Source organism: Schistosoma mansoni (genome assembly GCF_000237925.1).
Source record: "Schistosoma mansoni, WGS project CABG00000000 data, chromosome 1 unplaced supercontig 0071, strain Puerto Rico, whole genome shotgun sequence".
In the NCBI taxonomy this organism is placed as follows: domain Eukaryota; kingdom Metazoa; phylum Platyhelminthes; class Trematoda; order Strigeidida; family Schistosomatidae; genus Schistosoma; species Schistosoma mansoni.
The window spans coordinates 842,558-853,615 of record NW_017385989.1 but is presented as its reverse complement, the minus strand read 5'-3'; the positions used below and the strand labels follow the sequence as shown (position 1 = coordinate 853,615).

At 39.5% G+C, this 11,058-nt stretch overlaps 1 protein-coding gene across 1 annotated transcript in view; it reads left to right on the top strand.

The window, feature by feature from the left end:
* Smp_139200 (nuclear hormone receptor nor-1/nor-2, putative) overlaps positions 1-11,058 on the top strand; it is a gene marked incomplete at both ends in the record, with an annotated part of 61,707 nt that overhangs the window by 48,503 nt on the left and 2,146 nt on the right. Inside the window, one exon of the mRNA XM_018791826.1 lies at positions 9,944-10,467. Coding sequence (XP_018645049.1) covers positions 9,944-10,467 — 524 coding nt within the window. The remainder of the gene's footprint in view (positions 1-9,943; positions 10,468-11,058) is intronic.

Here is an 11,058-nt window from a genome sequence, read left to right as displayed (position 1 = left end):
CACTGCTGAGGAGTCTCTTGATAGAACGAAACGGCCGTCCAATGCCTCCAGGTTCTCCATGATGGTCTAGCTTCAAGTGACTCATGATTTCAACTATGAAAATACTGAAATCTCCACAAACCCCTTCTGATCTATAATCATATGCTCACTAGTGACTGACTCCAAGGGATGTTTCCTTGAGTTCTAGTGGGAAGCAGTGACCAGTGGAGTTCAACCAAGTCTAGTGTAGAGATATCAACTCACTAAACACATTTGGTGAACGGTTGCTCAAACATCGTGGATTGTTTGAAGTTAGACATTAACACCGTTGGATACCGATTCAGTGGTCTGTCGGTTAATTGCTCTGGCTCGAGACTGGTAGGTCCTGGGTTCGAATCTTGTGATGCGGGATCGTGGATGCGCACTGCTGAGGAGTCTCTTGATAGAACGAAACGGCCGTCCAATGCCTCCAGGTTCTCCATGATGGTCTAGCTTCAAGTGACTCATGATTTCAACTATGAAAATACTGAAATCTCTACGAAGCCCCTTCTGAAAGATTTATTTGTTCAAAGATAATTTTTCGTCATAGTTAAATAAGAGAGCATTGATATTGGTTTTAGTGTAGATTGAAACTTGTCGATGGTATGTAATAATGATCTCATACAAGATTATCAGCAAACATTTCATTTGTTTTCATATGGACATTATCGCTAAACTAGTGAGTTAAGATTCGTTGTCGCATACTTTTTTGGTGGTGGTCATCCAATTCCATTCCTAATGTCTTGAAAAGTTTCAACATCGCTGAATTCAATTATAAAGTTAATCTGAAGTATCTATGGAAACATTTATCTTGATCCTAGTTTCAATCAATCGATCTTATTTTGTACATCAAGGACAAACGCTCTTTAGAATATCATTGAAAATAAGAGAGAACTAGATAGCCATTTATTTCTAATATGGGACTTCACAGCAGTGCTGATATGCCGCCCCACTAGGCATCCAGCTCAATAATATCAGGTCTTGCTAAGAGCGCCCAACCTTCATACAAGTGATTCGATATTTAGGGGGTCTGTAATTCCCACACAAATCGATCTGTGTTATTGTTCAACCATTTTATGGTGTCATTGGAAATATTAATATAATAATATATTTATTCGTCAATGCGGTATAAATGGTGATCAAGTATAATCATAAATGTAACTAGTTGTATTCATGAGTATACTATACATGTGACTAATTTACTACTTACTTTTTAATATACTTAATTACTTACTTGCGCCTGTTATCCCTCATGAAGGAGCATAGACAGCTCACCAACATTGTTTATCCAACTCCATCCTGGACAATCCTTCACAGTTCTTTCGACTTGCTCTTTATCCTTTTCATGTCTGCTTTCAATTCCCGACGCAGTATGCTTCTCGCCCTTCTTTTTTTTGTTTCCCTTCACGATTTCAAGTTCACGATTGACACATGATTCAGTTTGATGGTTTCCTCAATGCATGTCCCACCCACCACTTTCAACGTCTTTTCCTAATTTCCTTCTCAGTTGGAAGTTAGTTTGTTTTCTTCCACAGCAGGCTATTGCTTTGCTATAAAAAACGCTAACTTTTAATATGGTACTTTATAAATATCTTAACTTTAACCTTTTTCAGTTCAGTAAATGATAAATGTATTATCAGTCCTAGTGTCCTTTTCAAAAGTGGAAGTAAACTCCAAGATACTTGTAACTATAAATAGCCTACACCTTTGTGCATTATATATATATATATATATATTGGTATGTCAAGCTTACCATGTGTTATAACGCGAATATATATAGTGGGTTGCGATAGGACTACGCGAAATTCTACCGATTGACCAAATTCAGATATCCTAGTTCGACCCCAATACTGTTCCCCAACTCCAATAAATCAGAACACAGCCGTTAAATGAGAATTGTTTATGGGGTCAGCAGCAGAACAAAAATGGTTTACAGACAAGGCATATTTATACAGTTACGATGACTATTAACAGTAACCAATGGAAAGGAAGGACACGTGAAGGTTATAATTAGGACGACTCAAAATTGACCAATAGGGAAACGACACATGAAAGTCATAGTTAGGACACTGTAAATAATGGCCAATAGGAAATAACATGCGAATTATGTGAAGAGTCTGAAAACATACCATTTTACATTCGAGATAATTTTTGGGATATTCTTGTGAATATCCTAACACCTCCCCTTGGAAAAAATTAATAGCGACGCAATCGTGGGTTTACCTGAAAGTTCTTTGGTTTTCTGCGTTTGCGTGCCGACCTCCTTCGAGGTAACGACCGAGAACTTGAAGAATGTTCTGCTTGATTAGATGACTGAGTTGCCTCCGTTGTAGGTATTGGCGGAAGTTGGAAAGTATCCAGTAATAAATCGAGTGGGATGCGTTTCGTAACTTCAACTTTTTCCTTGGATTCTCTTGGCCTTAGTTGATTATGGTGCCTGGTCCAGATTTCTTTGTTTACTCTGACCTCATACATGACCTTCCCCTGTCTCTTTGCGACTTCACCCTCTATCCATCTATCATACCCATGTCTATAGTCCCGCACATACACTTTTGCGTCAACTTCGTAAGGAATTCGGGTATTCTTCATGTGAGGACTCTGTTGGGCTACTCGCCTGGGTGTCATTGCATTATGAATTGTTCGTAGCTTCCGTCCCATAAGTACCTCCGAAGGGGATTTGAAGTTCGGCAATAAATCATGAGGAGTCGTCCGGTACACAATTAGAAATCGTTCTATAATATCGTGTGTTGTTCCCTCCCCTCTTGCCTTAAGCATGGCACGTTTGAATGTATCGACGAAGCGTTCAGCTTGTCCATTAGATTGCGGATGGTAGGGCGGAGAACGGACATGATTGATCGAGTTTTGCGAGCAAAATTCTCGAAACTGACTGGATGTGAACTGCGAACCATTGTCTGTTACTATTGTTTCTGGCAGACCATGCAGAGCGAAGATCTGGTTAAGGAGTTGGATGGTTCGAGTTGTAGAGGGTGGTGTAATCGGCAATATCTCCGGCCATTTGGAGAAGGAGTCGACCAGTATCAGATATATGGTACCATCTAGGGGTCCGGCAAAATCAATGTGCACTCGCGACCAGGGTTTTTCTGACTTGGGCCAGGGTACTGGTGGCAACTTAGGAGAATGTTTCGCAGCTGTCTGACAATGTGGACATGTTTTGACGAAGTCGACAATTTGCTTGTCCATGTTCGGCCAGTATGCGTAACTACGAGCGATAGATTTCATACGGTTTATCCCTGGATGACCAGCGTGAAATTGGCGTAGGACCTTGGCACGCAGGGTTGTTGGAATTACTACACGGTCACCAAACATCAGACAGTCACTGACAACACAAAGAGCGCTGCGACGATTCGCTAGGTGTAGCATCTCACCACTGAACTGCTTAACTGGCCATCGGCTCTGAACATAAGTGATTGCTTCTCGAATAATCGGGTCGTTTCTGGTAGCTTCTCGAACGTTTTCAGCCGTAACAGGCATAGCTCGCACGGCATTCGCCAATAGTGTTGCACCAGAATCATCTTCCGTTGCTATTGTGGCTATGAGTGTATCCTCATCAGTTGTAGAGTGCTTGCTGATAAGTCTGGACAATGCATCCGCTTGACCAAAATCTTCAGAACGTCGATACTGGATGTCGAAGTCGTAGCTCAGTAACGCCAACGCCCAACGTTGAAGACGATTAGCAGAATGAACAGGAATGCCTTTCTTTGATCCAAAAATTGACAACAGCGGCTTATGGTCTGTGAGCAAAGTGAAACGGCGCCCGTAAATGAATTTGTGGAAACGCCGGACAGCAAAAATCAGAGCCAAGGCTTCTTTCTCGATTTGACCATTACGTTTTTCAGTGGCTGTTAGTGTTCTCGAAGCATGCATCACTGCTTTCTCTGAACCATCGGGAAAAACATGCAGTAGTACGGCACCCAGTCCATGGGTTGAAGCGTCAGCAGCGACTACAATTGGTAGTTTCGGATTGTAGTGGGTTAACAGTAGTTTGGAGCTTAACATGGCTTTAAGTTTTGAGAAAGCTGATTCACATTGCGTGGACCAATTCCAAGTAGCATTCTTTTCTAGCAGATGATTTAATGGATATCGTACCTCATGTAGTGATGGTAGAAATGCTGAATAGTAGCTAACCATTCCCAAAAATGATCGCAGTGAAGAGACATCAGTGGGAGCAGGCATTTGCTGGATTGCATGAGTATTTTGAGGATCAGGATGTCGTCCAGAAGCATCAAAGATAAACCCCAGGTATTTAACGGAGCGTAGAAAGAATTGACATTTCTCTGAACGAAGGCGAAAACCATTATCTTGGAGGCGTTGTAGAACTAAATATGTTCTGGAATGCAATTCATCAGCAGTTGAGCCGACAATAAGGACGTCGTCAAGATACGTAGCAACACCAGGAACATCTGCCAGAATAGTATCCATAATCTGCTGGAATATCGCTGGAGCAGTCTTGATACCAAAGGGTAATCGGGTATACTGGAAAAGACCTCGGTGAGTGTTGATTGTCAGCAGTTCTCTCGATTCGCGAGCGACAGGAATTTGAAGGTAAGCATCCGCGAGATCTAGCTTAGCGAAGTAGGTACCACCATTTAAAATAGTAAACAAATCATCTGGGATCGGCAGCGGATAATGATGCTGTTGTAGCGCCGCGTTGAGTCCTGTAGAGAAGTCTGCACAGATGCGTATGGAACCATTAGACTTTTTGACAACCACAATTGGTGCAGCCCATGAAGAATAAGAAACAGGTACAAGGACACCTTCAGTTTCCAAACGTTGCAGTTCAGCGTCGACCAGAGGTAGGGATGCATATGGGACTGGACGTTTTGGACGAAAAACTGGCGTAGCTTCTGGCTGAAGTTTCAAAACAGCTTCAGTTGTGGAACAAAGACCAAGACCAGGCTGAAAGAGTTCAATGAATCGTTTTTGGAGGTCTGCAGCATGCTGTTGTGTAGTAGCAAGAGTTTTTACTTGATTACAGATAGTGCTGATAGGTAGATTGGCAAGACCAAGTTCTTCGAACCAATCTAAACCCAGAAGATTGAGAGGGGATTTGGTGATGTAGCACGTACCATTGAAGGTTGTACCTCTGAACGAAATACAGCAGTTAAGTTCACCATGAAGGCGGAGATGACCACCACATGCACTAACGGCTGTCTGCGAAGATGGTTTGATGGGAGGTTGACCCAAGGTTCGCCAAGTTTCTTTTGACAGAATAGTGATATCTGATGCAGTGTCCAACTGCAATCGAACTGGCTGACCATTGATTGAGAGGGTTAGAAATTTGCGTCGCGTGGCGGCATGAGTGTGAAAGACTGCTGCTAAACTCCTTGATGAGGGAAGCTGCTTTTTAGTATAACGACGTTGCGTCTGTGCATTTCGACGACTATTGGGTCGATGGGATTGACAAAAACCGCTTTTGTGACCAACTTTATGACAGCGATCGCACACCTGCTGTTTGAATGGACAAACTTTCACATAATGCCAGGCTCCACAGTGCCAACATGGAGAGGGGGGCTTCTTCTGAACCGGTCTGGAGTGATTAGAAAAAGAAGGAGCACTGGCTTCCGTAGGAGCACAGGTCTTCGATCTCGGAGATTTGTTCTGACGTTGAACAGCGTGAACTTCGGAACCACCCTGGCCCCCAGATTGGACCAAAGTGGTGTCACGCTGCAGGTTGACAATGCGTTGATACTCGTCGGTGATTGCATTAAGTGTCAGCGTTGGATCTTGTTCAAGGCGGTTCAGCAATCGAGTTCTGATGTCGGAGAATTTGGGTGATTGAAGACTACATATGAATACGAGGGATTTGAATTGGTCGTCGGTAAGGGATTTGAGCTTGAACCGTTCGCACTCACGGTTGACAATGCCAACATGGGTTAAGAAGTCATCGGACTCGTTCATGACCAGTTTTAAACAGCGATAACGCGTATTGAAAAGTGAATGATGGTCACCAAAAAGTTGACTGAGAGTTTGAACAGTGGCATCGAAGGAACGGTCTCGTGGGTTCTGCGGTAGAATGTAGTTGCAATACTTATCAAGCTCTGATGGACCAAGTTTTCGAAGGAGAAGACGCACCTTCCACGAATCATCTCTGTCAGCAAGTTCGACTTTAAAAAGATCTTCATAACGTCTGAACCAGGTATCAAATGTAATATTGGCATCAGGATCATAAAGAAACTCTGAAATACCACTAGTAATACCGTCGACTGATTGAGGGATTGTTGGTGTACATGAGACTCGAGAAGAGATCTGCGTCTGAGTAAGCATCTCCATCAGCTTCAGCTGTTGCTTGAACAATTCTTCTAATTTAACTGGATCCATAGCTAGTCAGCAATTTGTTTGCAAAATCTCCGTCGCCAAATTGTTATAACGCGAATATATATAGTGGGTTGCGATAGGACTACGCGAAATTCTACCGATTGACCAAATTCAGATATCCTAGTTCGACCCCAATACTGTTCCCCAACTCCAATAAATCAGAACACAGCCGTTAAATGAGAATTGTTTATGGGGTCAGCAGCAGAACAAAAATGGTTTACAGACAAGGCATATTTATACAGTTACGATGACTATTAACAGTAACCAATGGAAAGGAAGGACACGTGAAGGTTATAATTAGGACGACTCAAAATTGACCAATAGGGAAACGACACATGAAAGTCATAGTTAGGACACTGTAAATAATGGCCAATAGGAAATAACATGCGAATTATGTGAAGAGTCTGAAAACATACCATTTTACATTCGAGATAATTTTTGGGATATTCTTGTGAATATCCTAACACCATGTATTTCCGTATCGAGCTATTTATTAAAAATTGAAATGTATAGTGTGGTGTGTGCTACTGATGACGACAGTTATAAGTAGTATGTATCATTAATTATAAAGTGAAATACCTGGCAACAGAAGGTTAAGAAGATCGAAGAAAAGAGAAGGAGAACAGAGAGTGATTGGTGTGAAAACGAAGGAACAATGAAGTCTGAGACAATTGATTGATATTTTGCAAATAAAGTACTTACTGTATGGTTCTCAAATTTTACTAAGATGTTTGTATTCAAATGTATTCATATACATTCGATTGTCCCCACTTGTGTTCTTATCCACTACAATAGGATTGTGAAAATCTAAGATTTTGAGTATTTATGGTATGTCGTTTCCACCCAGGTTCGAAATAGGGACCTTTCTGTGTGTTAGACAGTCGTGATGACCATTACGGTATTGGATCGAAAAGTAAATGTATATCAAACATCAGAAGGGGTTTTGTGGAGATTTAGTATTTATCATAGTTGAAAGCGTGAGTCAATTGAAGCTAGACCATCATGGAAAACCTGAAAACACCGGTCGGCCGTTTCGTCCTATTATGGAACTCCTCAACAGTGCGCATCCACGAACTAGCTCTCGCGATATTCCAACCCAGGACCTACCAGTCTCGAGCCACAGCCCTTAACCGATAGACCACTGAGCTGGCATCCAACTGACTCTCGCTTTCAACTATGATAAATACTAAATCTCCACAAAACCCCTTCTGATAATTAATATAATCATACGCTCTCTAGCGACTTCGAGAAGTATATCTTGGAGCTCTAGGGAGAAGCAGTGACCAGTGGAGTTCAAAACCACGTCTGTTGTGAGATAGGAACTCACTGAAGATAATTGGTGAATGAATGCTCAACTGTGTGGATCAGTTGAAGTTAGACATTAACACCGTTGGATGCCAGCCGGCTCAGTGGTCTATCGGTTAAGGGCTGTGGCTCGAGACTGGTAGGTCCTGGGTTGGAATATCGCGAGAGCTAGTTCGTGGATGCGCACTGCTGAGGAGCCCCATAATAATACGAAACGGCCGACCGGTGTTTCCAGGTTTTCCATGATGGTCTAGCTTCAATTGACTCACGCTTTCAACTATGGTATATCAAACATATTTAAAATCTGAAACAGTTTAAAATCACATAGATATAAAGGGTTTCTTAATTATCACTAATTCAATACAAGATATTGATAAGAGATAATTTTGTAAATGATTGCTGTATTCGCTCTATTTGTGTGTGTGTGTTTCTCAAAATTCTCATGTAAACCAAACCTACTCTCATTATTTGTATATATATATATATATATATATATATATATATATATATGTTAGGTATTGCTGTTTAATTATCTCTCCAGATCATAATGCATTGCTCTTTTCAACTGATACTGTAATGAACTGAACACCGGTTGGGGACAATCGAATGTATTTAAGCACCAATGACAGACTATCTCACCAAAACCTGATAACCTTACAGTAAACAGTTAATTTGCAAAATAACAATCAACTGTCTCAATCTTCACTGTTCCTTCTACAAATATCAATCCATCATCTCTAGTTTCATTGTTCATGCATTTTCTTACCGATTGCTCTTCCTTTCAGTTCTCTCATTATCGGTCTTCTGCCAAAATACATTCTATATCTGACCCTCACCATATACTACTTATATGGATATAAGTAGACCACACTACAATACTACTAAAGAAAGTCAATACTTGAATTACTTTGGGATCAAAATGAAACAAAGACTTTCACAACCAATTTCATATCGTACTTGATTTGATAAATCTTTGATATCTAGCTATCTTATATTGCACAATTGCTGAAGATCTTTTTCATTTATGAAAGACTAGAGTACAAACATAGGGATTCATATATAATGACAGACCACCTACAAACATAAGGCATATAAACTGAATATAGCTTTGACAAATCAAAGTTAAAATATTCACATTACATCAGGCTGTAATATATATATTCCTTTGAATCTTTTTAGAAGATAAATTTGTTTCAGCGAAATCCCATACGCTCCACTTTCTAATTTTTTGTGTTCAGTTTTGTAAATTCCCTAGAAACTAGACAAGCGAATTATAACATAAGGAGTATTCTATTGATTTCATAAATGAAATAGATATTTATAGGGGAAAACTATAATATCATCGTATTCTACATTGTTATTTAAAGTAACTTCTTATCATAAAATCACATTATCTAAAGAATACCTTTGTGTATGTTGAGGTCTACTGACGAAGAGTCTGACGCTACAACACAGAGATTATCAATCCTATCACACATGATGGAGAAGCTCTGGAAGATGTGGAATTTCTCACGTGCCTGGTCAGCATCATCGATGAACGAGGAGAGTCTCATACAGATGTAAAGGCGAAGGTTGACAAAACCATGACAGCATTTCCCCAATTGAACAACATATGGAACTCGGAACAACTGCCTCTCAGCCAATATAAAAGTCACAACCTTCAATGCAGACAACAAGACATTTCTACTGTACAGACCTGGAACTTCAAGAACTACTACAACCATCATCAAACAAGCACAAGTATTTATCAACAATTGTCTACGTAAGATGCTAAATATCCGTTGGCCACATACCATCAGCAACAGCCTATTACGGGAGAGAACAAACCAATTTCCATGTGAAGAGGAAATTAGTACAAAACGTTGGAAGTGGGTAGGAAATCATCAAACTGTATCACGAAACAAGCCCTATCTTGGAATCCTGAAGGAAAGCAAAAAAGAGGAAGGTCAAAGAACACACTGTATCGAGAATTGGAAGCAGACATAAAAAAGATTATTAGCAACTAGAAAGAACTGGAAAGGATTGTCCAGGATCGTGTTGGATAGAGGGTGCTGATGAACGGCCTATGCCGCTCCACGAGTAGGGACAGCAGTAAAGAAGTGAGTAAAAGAACACCTGAATACCTAGTAGTGTTAGAAAGTGGTCTTGTCCTCATTGGAAGGTAATGATCATTCACGGTGCCAAAATAGAATTCGATATCTTCAGTTATTAAAACATTTTTTTTCAAATATTTTCATATCATAACAAATAGTAATTTTTCATTTCATATTGATTTATTTATTAGAGTTGCTATGGAAACGGAAGTAACTACCCATTTAAATTATGCACCAACCTTATTTATCGAAAATCATTCCGATAATTGTACAAAATTAAATCAAATCATTCATGACAATACTTTAATAGATAAAACACATGACATCTCTTCATCTATGAAGATGACACCTATAACAACAACAATGGTAACAACAACATCCGCCGTGACCAAAACAGACACATCATCTAATTATGAAAATATTTATGCTCCAACTATCAATAATTGGAATCCACAAAATCATTCAGAAATTGAGTGTTATAAAACAAACTACTTATTAAATAATAGTAGTAGTAAAAATTATCAAAAACAAATAGAATTCGTTTTTGAAAATGGTAAATCTATGTCTTATTATGAATTATTAAAATCTGGTTTTGGTAATTGGGCTAATCAAATTCAACAACTTAGTAATCAATTAAAACTATTAATACAAGATGATTATAATGCAATTTGGGGTTTAGCTGCATTAATTCTAGTTAATTATAAATCAATCAATTGTAAGTTCCCGTTTTTCTTTTTTACTAGTCTTGATTGATGTTTTTCCATTACTTATTGATGTGTTTCAATTAATGATTCGAATCATGTAACTTTGTCAAAACCCAATGAATGTACTTCATTAATCCGACAAGAAGTTAGTGTTATGACTTCATAAAAGAACAACAAGGCCGTATCCAATTCGTTATGATTTTATGTCCGGCCTTTTTATCACGTGAATCATCCATCAGTCGGAATACGACTTGTCTAATCTTAATACTGTGCCAAGTCAATGACTTTCAACTGGTATGAGCAGTCTAGCGTCCTTACTGGTTCATTGTCCACCTAGCCCTTCCAATTGAGTCCAGAACAGTAATTACAGTTTCTGTTATGCGAATCATTTATTTCTAGCTTACTCGGTTTATATACCAGACAGATAGAACCCATCACACCATAAAATAAAAAATTATATTTGTACAAGATCAAGCCAAATGTGGCTGTGAACGTGGGATACAATAATCAATAAACTGAACATAATTTGGGAACAGTAAATTGTACCGTAATAATCCATAGGTCAAAATGATGAATATAGATATACACAATATAGACACATA